Genomic DNA, 19,630 nt, shown 5'->3' with positions numbered 1-19,630 from the left:
GGGGAGGTAGATTTCCATGCTAGAGTCAAGAGGAGATCGGCGACCAGAATAGTTTAGCTCCATCCAATGCTAGCGATGAGCATTTCTGATTTGTTGATTCAACTTGTAGTTTTATCACAAGTATCGCCTTTCTATCAGTAGTGTCTTTATAAGCCCTAAAAGCCATTGCTATCAGTAGTGTCTTTAACTGAATCTGGTACAACGTAACAACCATGCAAAGGATGCAGCAATATGACTAGGTATCATTTGTAATGGTTTATGAGCTACCATGTCAATAGTTGGCATGAAATGACGTGAGCACTCAATACTCCGGGTACAATTGATGAAGTGAGCACTCAATACTCCAGTACAATTGGAAGCCAGGCACAAACCAACAGTCAATGACCTTTAAAGCAAACAATTAAACCCTCTTTGATTTTATATTATTTAGCTGAACAAAACAGCAGATACATTCCAAAGGAATAAAAGGGTGACCAGATTGAAACCGCCAAAGTCTGAGAACATTAGGAACTTCACAACAGTACAGAATGGAAGGTAGAAAAAACCTATGGGTGTATAATCTGGTAAGCTGTCCATCACCTGTGTGTTCTATACAGCTGCTGACAATGAAGCGAAGAGAGATGAGCCTCTTGTATATATCCTCTTAGCCAATATGGAGAAATCCAGCAGTAAATACAAATCGGAAGGCAAGAACATCTGAGGGCAAGTTTAATATGCTTGGTTGACCGACTGCTCTGTCACGCATGGAGATCCCTCGTCTCATCAGCAAGCATAACCTCGTATGTGTCAGCGGCAGTAGGGCACACAGAACCGCTTACTGATCATCCTGACTGCTGATCCACTCTGAATTTTGTGAACATCAAGCATACTGACTTCTCATTCTTACTGCTGATCCTTTGTTAGTTCACGTGTGTGCGAGTTTCCTCATTGGATTTGTAACAACTGAGCACTTTTAATGCCATTCGTGGGGCTCTTTACTTTTGTTCTGTTTTCCCAATGGTCGGCCAAATTTTTTGACATTTTTACCTGCCAGAAGCTTCAGTGCACACTCAAGTGTAATCTTCTTCAGGTCTGTATTCTGTCATCGGACATTTTAAGTTATCATTAGACGCGCAACAAGAATTTTCAAATTTAGCACACATGTGCACAAACTCAATCATTAGAAATTAATAATTGTAACCGCATATGATTTATAAAAAAAATCATCACAAGTGGACAAAAATACCACCAACATAAAGGACTGAACAATGTCATCATGTGATGTTAATATGCATAGGAATTAAATTTCATATAGTTTTTGGTGTTAACAAATGTAATACTAATAATACACTTACCTTAGGCAATGGGGCAACGGTTCTCCTGTGCCGGACGCTAAATCCAGCTTTAGAATGTGTCATAAGTACAGGATACTCATCATCAGGATGTTTTCCCTGTTGGCAACAATAACGTCATGATTCAACTCAACAGAGGGTACAAAAGCTAAAACTTATAGAAAAGCATACCAGAATTTTTGGATACTGCAATAGCTCAATTGCATCTTCTAGAGTGATAGAGTCAACATTTTTGACCTGAAAATGTAGGTTGAATTATATCCGTGGAGATCCAAAAAGGAAAATCACAAAGGTAATAATTACCTCAGAAAGAGAAGCTCTTTTCTGAGAGATTCCTTTCCTATCCTCTCCAACCTGGATGTAGTAACCATAAGGACCTTGTTTTAAAAAGACCTGTAGAACGAGCAGCAAAATGTTATACACACTTGGTACCTGAGAAATGAAAACAAAGCCAGATACCATACAGACTGAAAAAAACCTTTTCGTTCAAATTCGGCATGACACCAAGTAACCTAGGTTCGAAATTCCATTTAGTTTCCTCACAGGCTTCATTTTCATCATCCTCATCTGACAATGTGCGAGCAATGTACCTATTTGTAAATAGTTTAGTAATTAGGTTTAACTGATATTGTCCTCTAAAAAAAGAATGATATTCAATTTATAATCAAGAAACTGCAATGGAATTCACAACTTGTAGCAAGAGAAAACAAGGCTAACAGCAGAGATTAAGATCCAACTTCAAGGCATTTAATACTCAAAAGTGGGGATGATAATATCATACTTGCATTTCGGATGTCGATCACAGCCTATAAAATAGCCTTCTCCAAACCTACTAACTTTGAATCTCAGGGTTCCTTCTGAACAACTGCAGATATTAAGGAAAAATGTCAAGAACTAAGGAAGAAACATGGTTAATGCACCACATCATAGGGTGACATCATAGGTTTGCCATGCCAAATTAACCTTAATGAATTGTGCAAAACATGTAGGGTATAAAATAGCAACTACGGAGTACTAAAATATAGGGTGTGTTTGGAATGTTACCAAAGTGCACCTAGCCAATTTTGCCAAAAATTTGGTGTTTATTTGGATTTGGCAAGCCAATGCTACTTTGCCAACTCTAGTTCATCTTTTCTGCCAAAGCTGGCCAACTCATGGGCAAGCAAAACCATAACATATATTTTGGCAACCAAATTTTTGGTAGGGCAATGGTGAGCTCAAACAACAGCCCCATATAATTCCTGAACATCAGAAGACACGTTCTTTGAGTGTGATTATGGCATGCATTACCTAGGGCAAATCCTGCTAGCATCGTCAAGGTCCGGAAAGAGGATAGGGCGGAATTTCTCTTCAAGCATTCTCTCTACCTGCATCCAAAAGGGTAATTCAAATGTATTTTTTAATTTAGATACTTATGTAACTGCGGAGAAATATGATAACAGTTTATTTGCTAAATACTGTCCCCTTTTTTTCGAACTGCTTAATACACAGTCCCTGATGTAAATCAAAAGGATAATCTGCATAATTTCATATTTATAGTATGGTAAGATGGGTGGGATGAGGTCAGGTCAGATTCAGTATTATACTGGAGATGCATAAACCCAATCATAGCTTGGACCAGTGTGTTATTAAGCTGCGGCTCGGAGAGTTAATTAATTACATCTCTGTTCATCTGTGTAATGGGTGTTGGGTCACAACCCATATGAAGTGCGGTGGTCAATTAAGTACTCCCTCCGTCCTGAAATAAGTGACGTGGATTCACGTGACGTGGATTGAATCCACTTTCAGGACGGAGGGAGTACATAAGTATATCAGGATATTTAGTAAGATATCTATTACTCCCTCCCATCCATAAAATGTGTCATCCATTTTGTACTAAGTTAGTACAAATTTTGTACCAAGTGGGCGACACTTTTTATGGATCGGAGGGAGTACATGGGAAGATAAGGATACGACTTGTTCAGAAAGTTAGGATTCAATTCTTAGGCATCATTCTAAACTGTAAAAGTAGCACCATGTACTCCATTTGGATTATCCAATGAATGATAGTGAACTATAAAGATCTAATCCATGTACCCAATGTTCTTTCCCTCTCCTCCACGGCACCATGGCCAGTCTACCCACGGACCCACCGTCTATGACGAACCACGGTACTCGGACCCTGAAGCACCATGATACCCAAAAGGATGACAATTTATAACTCTGTTCCCACAATTTTACCGACCATTGCAAAGAAAAATAAAGGTAATCGTGTAATATAGCAAATGGAATCTTGTTTGGGCAAGAATATGGGATCCACTAGAACTGTGCTTAGTTGGGTGACACGAGCCTTTGACAATGTGTCCATCCGAAACAAGATGTATCCGTAAACACACAAAATGATCTTAGCCCGCAACGTATAATTTATATTTCCCTAGAAGCAATGCAGAACTTGCTAGTTTCAGGTAGCCAAACCACAGACCTTTTAGCAGCACTCCATATTTAAGAAATGGGGCTGAAACACAGAGTTCAATTGCTATACCAATCCAAAGCTGGTGATGTATTTGATAGAAAAAAATTACAGCAATAGCCTTAAGCAAACTAGTTGTTCCAGGATAATAACTTTCTAGGTGCAAGGGTACAAAAAATTTCCCACGTAGTACAAAAATTAATATTACCTTCCTGACATCCCATTGACTAGCATCTCCGCAGTACTTGCTGAATCGTTCCCAGTAATCTTTCAGGAGGCCCTTCCATTCAGTTGACCCAGCAGAGACATTGTCTAGCTATTAATGTAGCAGAAAAGGAATATTAATAGGATTATGGCAACAATTAAATTCTCATATTACTTCGTAGTAACAAAGCAAATAAGAATATTCCTGCTCACATATCTGCTATTCAAGACTTAGTGTAGAATTATATCATAACTTTGTAATTCCACTATGATATTGATCAGTAATACAAAGCTTTTAGAAAAGAATAAAGGGAACACACAGGGGTTGAAAGTTCGCTCCCTAGCCCTGCCGCGCGACGGGCTAAAGTTGCCACTGCCGCACACTAAAGTTGCCACCGTCACAGAACTAAAGTTGCCACTTATGCAAGGCAACTTGCCACAGCAGGGACTAAAGTTGCCACCGTGACACGTGGCGCAATTGCAGCCACGCTCTTCCTAATTAGACGAACAGCAGAGCGTTCGCTCCTTATAAGTTCCGAAGGATAAATAGTAATGCACACTGTCATGGCCTTGGGCCTACCCAACTCAACAGGAGAATGCGCACAAGGAACTCTCTACTAAGTCATGAATAACAAGTCTTGACAAACCCCTAATGTCCACTTTTTATCTCTCCCTTGGAGGGCTACTGTAGATCTACACTTCACCCAAGCAGTGACCACCGGATAGAGCCATTCTACCTCAAGCCACTGCTGTCTAACCTCCCTTGGCACAAGTTTACCTACCTAATGAACCAGGTTTATAACAGACACACTACTGAAATAGAAAACGTATCCAGAAGAAATTATTCTCATTTATTAGTTACTAGAAGTTCTGAAGATACCATTCGTTAGAAAATTACTGCAGCAATTTATAGTCAAAATTTCAAGTTTTCAACACATTACTGTGATTTGTGCAAAGGATTGGGAAAGATCCCCCGATCCAAACAGGACAATGCAGACTTATTTGGATTACATGTTTCTTGCTCTTGTATTTCCATCATGAATTTGTGATGGAAAACAACTTCTAACAATTCATTTGATAGTAACTTGCTTTCAATTCTGATTTTAGTACAACTCCATTACGCTGCTGGATATTGCTCAAACGGAAGACCAGGGCTGCACATTAGCACATGGGCAACATCTCGTGTAACTTCTCCCTCCTTTCCATATTATAAGGCATATGGTTTTTTAGCTAAGTCAAACTTTGTTGAAAAAAAATATCAGCATTTACCATATCAAACCCATACCAATAGATTTATCATGAAATATATTTCCATAATGTATTTTATTTGGTATTATAGAACGTTCATACTTTTTCCTATAAGCTTGGTCAAACATTAAAAAGCTTGACTTAATACAAAAACAATATGCCTTATAATATGGAAATGAGTACTCGTTTAAGTTTCAGATGGCTAGTTGACATAACAGATACAGCATTCAAATGTAAAAATTATTTTCAGCAATAATGCTGGCAGGACCCGTGGCAACAACCGGGGCTAAAACAACTCAAACTATGAAAACCGTTTAGATTACACCCCTAATTCGGTTTTGACAGATCTAACTCTGGTTTAGGGTTTTGGGGCGCCACGTCACCTTTCCACGTCAGCCTGACCCCACCCCATCTAAAAACTCTGCTCTATTTTCAATCCAAAATTTGAGGTTCTAACGTAATAACTTATTTATTCTCAAACCATTCGTCCAAATGAGCTGAAAATTTCCCAGAATAGTAAGTATAACATTTTTTACTTTCTGTATTTTTTTTTCTGGGCACTTTCAAATTGCAACCAAGTTTGAAATTCAAACTTAAGAAGCTGTTTATTCTCAAACCATTTGTCCAAATGAGCTAAAAATAATATAAACTTTGCTACAAGTTTAGGGAGGTAATGTGGACTTATCTCTATTGTCTTTGACAAGAAAAATTATAAACAGTTACAACCTTTATAAGTTTCTAAGTATGTGGATTTCACTTCCTACTGAAATTAACCTGCTGATTTCCTGGAATTTCATATCGGCTGATCCCATGGCAGTAAACTGCCAGCTTAAGCTGGTTTCTGAAACCATACTGTAGAACAAGTATAGAAGAAAATGTAGACACAAACTATTGGATAAAAATGCTAAGTACCTCTGTCTCCATGTTAGCGGTAAAGCTGTAGTCGGCAATCTCAGAGAAATGATGTGAAAGAAATGCTGAGACCTGAGAAACAGATACCGTTGCCCATACATCAAAATTAGACACTAGGTGAACTGAAAGAATGCACGGCGTCGGCTAGGACCTAAACCATATGCAAAAATAAACTACAGAAAAATGAAATAACTGGAGAGGTCAAGGGCATTTGTAAAACCATGAAACATTTACCCTTGTAAAGAGCAGATGATTCCCAGAGTAATATGCATGGGTTTTAGCAAGTCAATCCATCTTGGTAAGTAAGAGACACGTGAAAGAGTAATTAAGATACAATTACAATTTACAACGATGACGCATTGCTACAATGCATACAAATGTAATGCCATTGCAGATAAGTAATACAAAAACCAAACACATACCTGTAAATATAATCTATATTTAAACCAACATAATGGAATTTCAGATGACATCAGAACAATACATGTTTTGACCAATAGGATCTTTTAAGAAGGGTGAAGATGACATCAGTAAAAAGAACATACCATTCGACCACGGAATTCAGGGTGCAGAACCCGACTTTTTATCGTCACATATTTCCGATCCTGGGCAACACAAGTATGGTATAAACTCTTATTCATTCGCAAAAAAAAATGTTGCCAATGATAATGAAGAACCACCAATGGAATGATTGAATGGCTAATCTAAGTGGCACACGTGTCCATGTGACCCTTTCCGTGCAGCGCCTCCTAGTGGACCTGTACCTATAAGGGGGCCGAAGCATCCGCATGCACACGCGTTTACTAATTTTGATTTTTTTAAATGATTTATCTTCTAAACCGTTAATCTAATTAAAGATGTGTTTTCACGGTTCAGTTCGTCTCGACGAGTGCTTCAAAACAAGACCACATTTTACTATGTTCTAATGACTTTTTTTATGCCACCGGTTACCAGATTATATTATCACGGTTACCATGTTAATTGTGAACGGTTACCATATTAATACTCGGTACATTAATAACAAACGACAACCAAGTAAAAAAATACTACCTCCAATCCATATTAATTCTCGAAACATTACATGTATCTAGATTCTAGACGCTTTTTAGGCATAGATACATCCATATTTGGGCAAATTTGAGAAATTAATATGGATTGGAGGGAGTATCTATTTAGACATTGCAATGTCATGCAAGATCTGAGATTGGGTTTTGCAGTGTTTCAACAAGAGATATCATTAGATCTAACAAGTACAATGATGTAAGTATTTACATGGGTGTACACCGACCAAGTGATATTAACCTGCTAATAAGTGACTACAACCTGGTAACCAAATGATATTTAACATATTTACATAGGTGCAAGTCGACGCTCAGCGAACTGGTTACCAAGTGATACTAACCTGGTAAACAAGTGACTATAACCTGGTAAACAAGTGATTATAACCTGGTAACTTTTGACGGGAAAAAAAGTCGTCAAAACATATCAACATGAGATCTCGTTTTGTAGATCTCAGCACGACTAAGCTAACGGTGAAAACAGATCGTCAATCAGATGCATGGTTTGAGAGATAAAAGATTTTAAATTTCAAAATTAAATTCACATGCGGATAGAATAGGCGCCGCATACTACCTTGCGGTGGGCACGTGCGCTCAATGGTTCGGTCCATGAATGAAACTAAAAATTGGCACATAGTGAATCCCTACACCGGTCTCATCCCTGTGTTATTGTTATCAAAACTTGCCATGTGTATTCAGCCCAGTAAGAACTGTAAACTACCCAACTTTGCATATTAGTACCACGGAGGAGACCTGTCCCAAGAACTCAGCCAAACGGACCATGTTCTACAAAACTTATCCCAAATTGCAGACAACACAAAAATCAACTTTCCCTGCAACCCAAAGATGAAATGTGGCATGCTTCGCCAAGTTACCACATGCGTGTGTGAGCTTCGTGGCATGTGAGCACTCAATGGGCAGCTATATGGGAGAACCAACCAAAGCATGTCATTCGGTAGCAGTGTGCTCGTAAGATCTAGCTCAGAAATCATCAGATATATTAGAAATAGCTACATGGCCATTCAAGATACGCAAAGATAAATTCTTAGCATATCAACAAATAGCTCGTAAGGCTACCTGCAACACCCTCATTATAGAGGCATATGTAGATGGCCTTCCAATTCCAAGTTCCTCCAGCTTTTTAATCTGGAGATAATAAGGCACACTGTGAAAATCATTGGGTACAGAGCAAATCAATATTAAGGAAACCTTCTTATTTCAGGAAGGGGCAATGATCAGAGGAACAAGTGAAAAATGTAACTCATATGTTATTACTGACCAATGCACCCTCGGAATAACGGGATGGAGGTTTTGTAAAGTGCTGCCCAAGATGCACGTTAACTGGAGACACTAAATCCTTCATCTGAGAAAAAGGACATGTGCTATGAAAGAGTTGAATGATAGACGGCAATCTGTGGTTGCATGAACCAAAATGGGCAGACAAAGGAATGTCTTTGTCAGAGGTAAATCAGCAGCTGCTAACCTCTAATTTGGACAAGGCCTCAAAATTATCATGATGCAAAGCTTCTCCTTCCGGGTTTTCACTGGACCCACTTGCTTCAGTGTCCTACAAGCAAATCATTTTCTCATTACTGGGTCTAATAAGCTAATAAAACTGAACACTGGTTACACTGTCCTCACAACTATGCTTCTCCCCATACTAAATATTAACCATCAGATCTCTTACGGAAAGACTAGAGGCTTAGACATAACACTAAAAATTAAAGACACTGATGAATCCAGCAGAAATTCATGCATTTCAAAGTTAGGAAAGAAGACGTCCTGTGGAGAAAGAAAGATAGCAAACTCTGCCAGGGGAATCAATGAAAATTTTACATGGGAATGAAAATTTTACATGGTTAGACACAACACAGATCACTCTGAAGAACAAATTCAATAGAGAACCAAGCTGAGCTTGGGTGGTTAGCCCAACGAGGTATGCTGGCTGCGCACCAGGGTTGGACCCTCGAAGGTCGCATTCTGGTCCCTCACTTTGCAAAAATGAATATATGCATCTATATATTGTCGGAATGCAATTGCGAATCTCTTATAGTTTAAAGTAAAAAAAAAGAACAAATTCATTATATGGAAGCTATTCAGTATATTAGTGGTGGAAACAGGACATATTTTATTACCATATGATATAGTCATACGGAACGCACACAGATCGAAATTGCATCAGTCAAAGATAAACATTCAAACATGTCCAGTAAGAAACATCAAGACAATAACAAACTAGCGAGTTATCAACCGATCATAGTTAGCAACGTATAGTATTGTGTGTATACATCACAAATTCATACTATAAATGAGTGGTAATCTAGCGCACATGTTGCTTTTCATTTTCAACTTGCACAAGATGGCAAACTAACCAGCCTCGCCTCCATCCCTTGTCGTCGCCACTGGGAGCCACTTGGCTGGCCAGCAACGGTGGCAAGGAGGCCTCACCATGCCTCGCTGCGGTGGTTCTGGCTGCATCTTCCACAGCATACTTCAACTGGTGTCTCTCTTCGCCATCCGCTCTCCATCAATCCATTTCTTGGCCCCTCTTGGCGGCCTTGTTTTGACGTGAGTTTACCTCCACAGGGGGTGGGGCATTGGTTCCGGAGGACTTTCTGGACCAGTGTGGTATGGGAGTGCTTGTCCCTTTCCGGCATGCTTCGTGGCAGCACAAGTCTTGTGTGAGATGTGTGGCTACTCTTTGCAAATCATGTTTGGTTGGAAGCCAGTGTGGTGGCATTGGCTGGGCAAGCAGTAGGTGACTGCTTCGGCTCCCATAGCTTTCACGGACGACGACATATTGCTAGGTTCGGTTACGGTCTGGGCTACACTGGCTGGGTCGAGCGATGCCTGAAATTTGTACCTCTGAGGCAAAGCATCTATCTGGCTTTGTTGGTAAAAGACGGTCCCGTGTCATCACCTTCTTGGAAGTGTTGTCTTGGAGTACCTTTAATCCCTCGGTGATCCAGTCTTCAGTTCTTCACTAGTAGAGGCCAGGGGTAGTAAGGTAAACTCTAAGGAAAATCTTCGTTTTTGCTTCACCGGCTAGTTGTGGCAACATTAAAGTACGGGTAATGCTACCTTCCTGAAGACATTATCTTGGTGCCCCGTTAGATACCATCTGTATTGTTTGTTGTCGGTGGTTTAGTTGGGTTAAGAGTAGCAGATCACGGCGCTGCCAGTGGCCTTGGGTGTCGCATGACAAATAGAGCTGCATCCTGCGTGCAGCGCATGATGCAGAGGCCAGGAGGATGATTCAGCCATTGCCTAAAAAACCCAGCAATAACCACCTGAAAAAAGGCCAGTGTCTGATAACAGGCCCACCATCAGTTTTCCAAAACAAGGCCAATTGAGACCATTTATCACACTCCAGTCTATATTTTATGCAGAATACATGTATTACCACTTGTCACACAAGATATTACCATTAGGTTAAAATAATCCCCTTTCTCTAGACACCAGCAAAGAACTTCTTTGAAAACCGGAAACATCCATCTAGGAAGTTTATAGCCAGTTTCTGGAAATCCAAACCGGAATCGACTGACTGGGTGAAATCAGATCAAAGAGAAATTGGGGAAATTGGGAGAACACCAGTCCACGCGGGAGGGAGGGAGAAAGAGAGAGGAGAGGGAATCGGGTGAACCTGCATCTCCCAGCCGCAGCGGTTCCAACCCCCATCCTCCAGCGCCAGCGGCTCCAATCCCCATCGCCGGCGGCTCCAGCAGCAGGTATGTCTTCCTCTCCCTCCCTCTTTGCTCTGCTATTTTGTTCTCCTCTCCATCCCTCTCTGCTCTGCTCTGTTCTGCTGCTCCCTCTCCCTCCCTCTACTCTGTTCATCCCGTGCTCTGTTCTTCCTTTGCTGTTTGTTAGTCATAGAACTTTGTGCGATACTATTATACTGATTAGGACTGCATGCTTGTTTCCTAATGTAGTCCAGCACAATGGAAGGTCCAATTGACGGCGACGAGGCTGGGATGGATCCAATGGCGGATCCTATTTTTTGCTTGTACTAAATTGATGATTTATACGGTGCCATTAAATTGGTGAGTTATATGGTGCCATTATAGGCTAGTACATTTCCGTGAAGTCGCCACGCCACATGCCACAAGCTTTATAAAGCTGTGAGCGGGGTGGGTCGCCACAACTCGCCACGCCGTATTCAAAACTATGAAAGCAATGATGTAAGGATCCCTTGAACCATGAGATGAATACGACACATCAAAGACACAATCAATCAACTGAAGGACTGACCAAAGTAAAAAAAAAAATGGGGAAGGCTACATTAGGAGACGATCAACATATTTTCTTGTAGAACTTACATCATAGACAGCTTGGTATCCCTTGAAGTCGAGCTTTGATGCCGATGAATGAAAAGTCATGTCTCCTCCAGGATTACCAATGTCAACTTGAATCTACAATTCAATTATTAATGCACTCGCAGTAAGAATGAAATTTGATGGGGTGTCTAAATTATTGAAAATACAAAACAAAAAGGTATAGAGATTGTAGCATGTTTTAAAGTGCATATCAAAGAAAAAGGATGCTCATCACCTACCACAGCATCAATATATATAGCAGAACGACCAGAATTCTGTTCGAGGAGCCACAAAAACCAAAATGAAGTCTCTCTACAAGTTCTAATAAATCATTCATAGGCCTTATTTAATATTCCCTCTTCAAAAGTAGATGATGTTTTAGATTTTAGAAAGTCTCCAATTAGGAACTTTGAGTGCTAATTTAGTATGAACAAGTAAATAATAAAAAATATTTTTTCATCACAAATCTAATGGTTTCTGTCTAACAAATCACAATAGTTTCGTATTAATTTTAGTGGTCAAAGATAGAGAAGTTTGACAGCGCTTTTGAGGACGAAATGTATTTTGGAACACAGGGAGTAGGAAAATGACTTGACATGATGTCTTCGTAACAACCATTCTCAAATGATGACCACATTCTGCATAGTTTCCTGTAGTTCCTCTTTTTCACAATAACTCTCCATTTTTATTAAGAAAACCATTTCAGAATACTAATGATGAAATCACAAGTGAAATTGTTGCATTCTCTCCTGTTTTATCATGATTTAAAAAAATATTGGGAGAAAGGTTAATGGGGGTAAAGTGTTTTACTTTTTGGTTTTTTGCTCATAATCTGGCTTGGTGACAATTGTGAAACAGAAAGGCTTAGCTGGTAGCAGAAAAACAAAACGACACAACAAAGAAATGTGGATACATTTAGGCAAAAGGTTGTGTCATAAACACAGAGCTGCCTCAGTGTCTTTCATCTACCAAAAAGAACTGAACATATGTTTGCTTGATTAGAAAAACTACGACAAATCCCTCTTAATTCTATTACTGACTACGATTTCCATAACCAGGAGGATTTTTTCTGAACCAGCGTTCAACCATACCAACAAATCTATAATATCTATAAAGTTGATCCCCACTATCTTCATTAAATGTTTGCAAGCTTGACATGCAAGATGTCCACATCATCATGCACATCATGAGCATGCAAATTGTCCACATCACCATCCACATCATGTGTTGTGGACCATAAGAAATCCATTTTGGTGGTCCTTTCGAATTTAATATTTTGATACCTAGGATTTTCACCTTCACGTTGTATATATATATATTTTACCAAATACACATATTTTCATGATATGTATGTCAATATTTCTAAGATCTGCAAATACACATATTTTGATGTTCATGTACATCAAAATTACTCCTATAGGTGTTATGAACGATAAATCATTTTGTCCTACAATATTCATATTTCTTTTGCATTGAATCATATTATTATCATTTGTTCCTAACATCATATCCATATGTGCATACAGAACTTTCCGCAGCAACACGCAGGGAATCACCTAGTATAATTTAAACATGTGGGCTTCACGCGGACCAATGCACAGAAAACCTACTTATTTCACCGTTTTTTAATGACAGATAGGCTGATTGGCAAATTATATACTCCCTCCGATCCATAATAAGTGTCTCAGACTTAGTACAACTACGTACTATGTTAGTACAAAACCCGAGACACTTATTATGGATCGGAGGGAGTACTTTCATGCTCGAATATCACATGTGACGGTGAGTTTCTTTGCTCCAGTTGAACCTTAGGTTTAGTAAGACAATAAGACACTACTGTAGCCAATATAGCTTTGTAAAAGCATGGAGAACAGACATCCTAAGAATAATAAACAGCAGCAGGTAAGAAAATGTAAACAATAACCAACCAGCTCAGTTCTGGAAGCTTCCATTTGGCAAGCCATTGTCCTTCTCCATATCAGAGCGTATAGTTTTAAAGAATCCTCATCGAGTATTCCAACCAAAGATGCTGCCAGAGATATTGTGATAGAACTATATATCAAAACAAAGAAAACTGTAGTGCTTTAAAATACTCGAAGTAAGAACAAGAGATGCTACAGAAGATTAGGGAAAGACAGAAGAAAACACTGGCAACTCATAGAGCACATGCAGATTTCTGCCATAGCCATTAGCCATTGCTCATTGCCAAGGATAATTATAAAGCATAGTAACAACAAATGTCAAACAATGTTTATTCTGAAAGCAGGGATGACGTAAACAAGGCTACACACACACTACTTGTGCTTATGGTAAAAAAACATAGTTGTGCCGACATGTGTAAGTGTGATAACGCACAGCACACTTGTATTAAGAACAATTGTGCACATTTAAGAGTTTGCAGCATACAGCAAATAATGTAGCAAACTGTCAAAATTCACCCCATTTTGTGGGCGCGACAAGATTCACTGAAGATATTTCAGACATGGTTAATTTCCTATGTAAAAAATTAGAGTGATTTGTGCAGGAGAAGATATCTTGTGCTCCCACCCCTTTAGGTGCTACGTGCTACCAATGCACGGTAGCACCTCTAAAAGGTTTTCAATTTTTTTTTTTGAGGAAGTCTGAGTTCATTAGGTATGTGTTTACAATCTCGCAAAATTTCAAATCCAAATTCATTATACATGTAGAGAAATAAAAAAGACAAACACAGATATGAATAGTGCCAAAAAAGACAAAAGACAAAATTTCAGACACTATTCATGTTTGGATTTGTCTTTTTTGTTTCTTTTTGTGTATAACAAATTTTTATTTGAAATTTTGTGGGATTCTAGTAACATAAGTAATGAGCTCACTCATTTAAAAAATAAAAAATAGGGGTGCTACCGTGCATTGGTAGCACGGTAGCACCCAAAGGGGTGGGAGCACAGGATATTCTCTCATTTGGTCAAATGGGTGCTTATCTTAAGTTAGTTTTACGTCAACTGATTCTTGGGGAGCCAAGTTCAAGTCACCCCTATATAATCACGCAAGAAAAATCTCCTGCTAACCACTGCTTTCCTTAAGCCAGTACCATTATACTTCCAGTCGTTCTCGTTCAATCTCTCTCCGACAGGACGAAGAAGAAATGTTATAAGTATTAAACAGTCAAGAATGGCAAAAGTACTAATTAAACAGTTTTCCTTTTTCTTGATTCCTAAGTATTAATTATGAATATTAACTTTAGCAAACAAAGCTTGTGACAGGTATGAACTGTGAAATCTGTAACTCGCTAAGCCAACCATTACATGGCAGTATGCTCCTAGAACCATCTTAAGCTCCCACCCCCGATCCCAGAAGACACACCATAAAAAGTTATATGCAACTGTAATTGAGCAAACACAAAAAATCACACAAAACTACAGGTGAGTTTAATACATGGCAATCTCCTTATGCTGGTGGGCCTTATGGCTTCATGGGCCTCTTGAGCATTTTTCACCTTCTTCAAGTACTTCCTAACATCCTCTGATGCATACTGCTCACCATACCTGGAAAAAATACTTGTTAACAAGAATGCAGGCCCCAGTGACATACTGATACACATGAAGGTTTGATGCTAAAATCTCAAGATACTGGTTGTCTTAAATTAGCTTGTAAAGAATAACAAGATTAGACATGAAAAGAAACAATGTAATAAAAACAATGAGGAAGAAGCTATCTAGAGACTCCATGAAATATACGGAACAATTGAAGAGTTCTAAATATTCAGTATTTTGAAACAGTCTCAATCACAAGTATGTATACCATCTCATAAATCCTGAACAATGAATAAATATGCAAAACTAAAAACTTACACTTGTGAAACTGGTCGTTCATGCACTAATCTAGATTATTGGACACTACAATAACTAACAAAATTGAATGTGAAACAAGGTAGATTAGCAACCCTGCACTTAATCAGTAAATAGACTTGACAACATGTTCCAATAGAGTATACCTTTCTTTGACTAATGAGCGGACATCTTCTGCAGCTCCATCAGAAATCTTCAAGGGAAAAGGCAGAATAGACAAGAGTAAGGCAACAAGTTCATGCTATTAAAGTCAGTATAACATCACCCTTGCTACAACGGATAACAGAAAGAAATTCTCAAATCGAGGGATAGCAGGTAATATCTTTCATGGATGCATCCCACAATTAAGATTTTGTTGCCAATATTGAGTTAATGTTCATATACATTCATGATATGTTTCATGACACATAAGTCAAGTTAAAATTACACTTAGCTCACTTGGGTGGGAGAGTGGATGCCCAATCCCACCTCCTATTTCTTCTCTATTAGTTCCTCCTAAATGCTGATCCGTAAAATTACTGTTGTAAGCATACATATTCCTCCTACATTTAAGCCCATGACCACAGACCACAGAAGTGAGACTAAAAGCGTGTTTCAATCTACCTACATGATACATTTGTAAACAGCCAGGCTGCTTTGTTCATCTAACTAAAAGTAGGATGGTACCTACATGAAACCCATCTGTTCTGAGGTATGTTATTAACCCAGTTGCTTCTTCTGAAGAAAGACTGATTCCTTCATAAAGCTTCTGTGCTACCTGAAGTCACATAGTTAATCATGCAAGTCAGTAGATTACTACACGCAAATGGAAGTATTATAACAGTAAAACACTGTATATATCCATCTTGAGTTTTTATTATTTAGAAACAACCTTCATGGTGTGCCCTGCAGAAAAATGTAGTTTGTTTGCTGCATCCTGCTGGAGGCTGGATGTTATATATGGCATCGGAGGATTCTTGTGAATTTTGCTTCTCTTAACACCTCTTACTTCAAACTGAGAAGAATAAATCCTCTTTTCTATAGCTCGTGCTTCTTCCTGAGAGCTTATAGAAAGTTGATCCAGCTTTTTTGAATTGAGATGCTTTATCCGGGATGTAAGGCATAGGCCTTTTGAAGAATCTGAACACCGGATTTTAAAGTCAGTATCGACTGTCCAATATTCCTGTGGACTAAACTGTTCAATTTCAGTCTCCCGATCAGATACAAGAGCCAAAGCTGCAGACTGAACTCGTCCAGCTGATCGACAACCAGGCAACTTCCTCCATAAAAGAGGTGATATGCCAAATCCAATCAAATAATCAAGGGAACGGCGTGCAAGATAAGCATTAACTAAGTCCATGTCGATATATCTTGGAAACATTAAGGCATTTTTTATTGCATCCTCTGTAATTTCATGGAAGACAACTCTTGCAACTGTAACATGGCAACCCAATGCTTTCTGCTGTTCAAGCATTTCTTTAATGTGCCAAGCAATTGCTTCACCTTCACGATCAGGATCAGATGCGAGAATTAAATTTTCTGCTCTGGAAAACGAAGAAGCAATGATAAGAGGAAAAACAAGATCAGTAGTGCATGTCAATGACTTCACAAAGCAGAGGAACTCAACTTGCATGGCGCAAGTTTAACAAAATATGTACTTACTTAGTATATACCGTTAGCTCTAGTTTCAATTAAGAATAACTCAAAGAGATATACAATCTGAATTTAGTATAACCAGGTGAAAGGCAGATCTAGAGAAAAAAGGTTTAATTAACTAGTTTTGTACTCAAAGGTAGCAAATGGAGAAATATATGTAGAATTCAGGATTTAGTTCAAGCTCCAGTGGAGGCCAGCTTAACCAGCTAGGTGAAATATGTAAACATTAAAACAAATAGAAATAAATGAACCATCCTAACCATAATTTGTAATTGGTGTTCTGCAATTATTAGGTGCTAACATACACACCTGGTGATATTGACATTCACACTTAAGGATATGGGCATAAGATACTAGAACACAAAACTACGGCACTAGCAGATAGTAGCCTAGTGCCCATGCGTTGCTACTGAACCAAAAGAAAAGTATGTATAATTTGCCAAATGAGTACATTTATTTTCGATTGATCATCAGTTGTATGCAAACAATTGCACACCTGATATAACGAGATAATAGTTAAACAGGGAAGAAAGATGGCAAGACGACAAGGATTGACTGAGTTCTGGGTACAAGACTGGTTGCGTGGGATTAGAATAAGTTAAACGGGTTGCTCCTCTACGCACACATGCTAGATAACCTAAGGTTTTGAGTTCGAGTCTCCTCCACACATTTGTTTAGTCATGACTTTTGCACAAGTTGTGATCCCACATGATGAGCGGAGATGAGGAGTGAACTCACCACCATCTTGAAACTTTCTAAGAAATTTAGGAATTAACCAAGAGCATATTTGTATTACAGATTCTGTCCAGATGTCCTCAAAAACCATCAAGTTAGATAGGACTAAATAATACTCCTAGGAAATTTAGGACATCGAAACTGTTTAGGACTCTGTGCACACTCCACAGACAGCTTATGCTCAAAGGTAAATAGCTCATGCTTTCAAAAGGTATTAGAACTCAGAATATCATGTCCAAGAAAGGTTAGGAACTACATGTTGGAAAACAGAAACCCAAGCGACTATCATGTGTTCACTCAATTAAGCATTGCAGAAAGTGACAACGATATGGACATATAATATTGCAAAAATACAAGATTTGGACACAAATATATGACCTATAAAGTGTAACAGTAATTAATTTGTATTGTGTGCTACTTGCTCAGCAACTAATGAAGAGGGAACGAATGCATGTCATCAGAGGGAAAGAAGACAAACAAGCCTAGATGTCATGAAAAAAAATGTGAACTTTACTGATACAACCAGCCTAGAGAACATACCCTTTCAGTGCTACTCTAATGCTCTTAAGATGTGTCCAGGCAGCAGAAGGCACCTCCCACACCATGCTGAAGTCATCATCAGGACGGACAGATCTTGACTTTCCAGCTAGATCTCTCACATGACCATAGCTAGGTAATACTTCATACATGTCCCCGAGGTATTTTTGAATAACTTTTGCTTTTGTAGCTGATTCAACAACAACAACTGATTTAGCTATGGGGGGGTGAAGAGGCATAAGTGGCTTCCCCTCGCCACCAGAACTATCAACGGAGGTCTTGATGCAATTCTTAGCTTCAGCAGGTGCAATAGCACCAGCAGATTCCTCTGCTTTAGAAGATCTCTTTGACCTGTTCACTGTCTTTTTCTCTTTAGAGCTGCCAACACTTTTTTTAGATTTAGAAGTACCAGACTCCATTTCTTCTTGATTCACACTAGCTTTCTCCGTTTTCTTTGCTGCTGCTTTACTAGTTTTAGCAGATCTCTTTTTTTTGGTAGATGATTTCTTTTGGTTCATATCTACGCTGACTTCTTTTTTGCTACCTGCAGAATTCTTCCTCACGAGAAGGTCTTTTGTAGTATCTGCACCACTCTCACTGCACTTGCTAGTAGATGTGGAAGTCTCATCAATGATGGTGCTACATGCAGCTAGTGTGCTTTGGCGTTTCTCAGATCTGCAAAACAAACTATGGGCAACACTACCATCTCCCCTATTTATATTTGGATTGACAAATGAGCTCTTATTTCTAATGAGGAACCTTAGCCTTTTACCATATGCAGTCCAGAAGGACCATGAATTACCAATGTTGTTAGCCTTTAAAGCAACTCCAGAGGTATCTGTGGCTCTGGAACTTACAAATCTGTGATAGCTCGAGAGCCCAGCAGTCAAAAAGGGACTACTTTTGAGCTGTAGGGCAAGCCGAGGGCTAGTTCTTGAAGACATTTGCCTTGTTGAAATATTCCTCACTCCAACTCCCCACATTTGACAAGGATAGAAAGGTGAATAAGGCATGAAGGTGCATGAATATCTCAGAGAAGTCCCAAAGCGAAGCTGCAAAGGTAAGATACAGCCAATACTTAGAGAGCGAGAAGACAAAAATACTTGCATGATCATGCCAGATAAACATGATCATGCACCAAAAAGTAAAGCAAAAGCGTGATGCAAGGAATAAGGGATTCGCATCCTATTAATGTCATCTTAATCTTAGTTGTAATAACAAAAAGAATGACGCTACAGAAGAAGCATTGGTCTAACTAGATCAGTGCAAGATAACTTTTTTTATCATACCCACGAAATAAGAAGTCATTGTGCACCATGTGTGTCTCAATTCAATAATTAGACAGTCAGCTTCCTGATAATGAATACTGCAAAATGGC

At 39.0% G+C, this 19,630-nt stretch overlaps 1 protein-coding gene across 1 annotated transcript; it reads right to left on the bottom strand.

The window, feature by feature from the left end:
- Positions 1-365: 365 nt before the first annotated feature.
- Positions 366-18,395, bottom strand: LOC100832827 (DNA topoisomerase 1). The gene is made up of 20 exons (XM_010229462.3): positions 18,256-18,395; positions 16,217-16,863; positions 16,016-16,102; positions 15,492-15,538; positions 14,933-15,042; positions 13,447-13,547; positions 11,522-11,614; positions 8,686-8,769; positions 8,482-8,565; positions 8,280-8,348; positions 6,690-6,749; positions 6,145-6,216; positions 3,989-4,096; positions 2,622-2,698; positions 2,113-2,196; positions 1,810-1,921; positions 1,635-1,724; positions 1,503-1,568; positions 1,335-1,430; positions 366-1,078 (listed from the first exon to the last, which is right to left on the bottom strand). The coding sequence occupies exons 2-20, from the start codon at positions 16,796-16,798 to the stop codon at positions 953-955; spliced, it is 2,148 nt and encodes a 715-aa protein (XP_010227764.2). The 5' UTR covers positions 16,799-16,863; positions 18,256-18,395; the 3' UTR covers positions 366-952.
- Positions 18,396-19,630: the final 1,235 nt, after the last annotated feature.

The sequence above is a fragment of the Brachypodium distachyon genome, chromosome 1 (assembly GCF_000005505.3).
Source record: "Brachypodium distachyon strain Bd21 chromosome 1, Brachypodium_distachyon_v3.0, whole genome shotgun sequence".
NCBI lineage: Eukaryota > Viridiplantae > Streptophyta > Magnoliopsida > Poales > Poaceae > Brachypodium > Brachypodium distachyon.
Note: the sequence above shows the minus strand (reverse complement) of the source record. Positions and strands in the feature narration are given on the sequence as shown.

What these genes read in the sequence shown, in the direction of transcription:
- LOC100832827 (XM_010229462.3), bottom strand. Translation starts at nt 16,798, where the DNA reads ATGCTTGAACAGCAGAAAGCATTGGGTTGCCATGTTACAGTTGCAAGA. An exon ending in GATACCAAGCTGTCTATGAT is followed by an intron (nt 8,770 to 11,521) that starts GTAAGTTCTACA and finishes ATTTGCTTGTAG; the next exon opens with GACACTGAAGCAAGTGGGTC. An exon ending in GTCAATGGGATGTCAGGAAG is followed by an intron (nt 2,699 to 3,988) that starts GTAATATTAATT and finishes TTTTGGATGCAG; the next exon opens with GTAGAGAGAATGCTTGAAGA.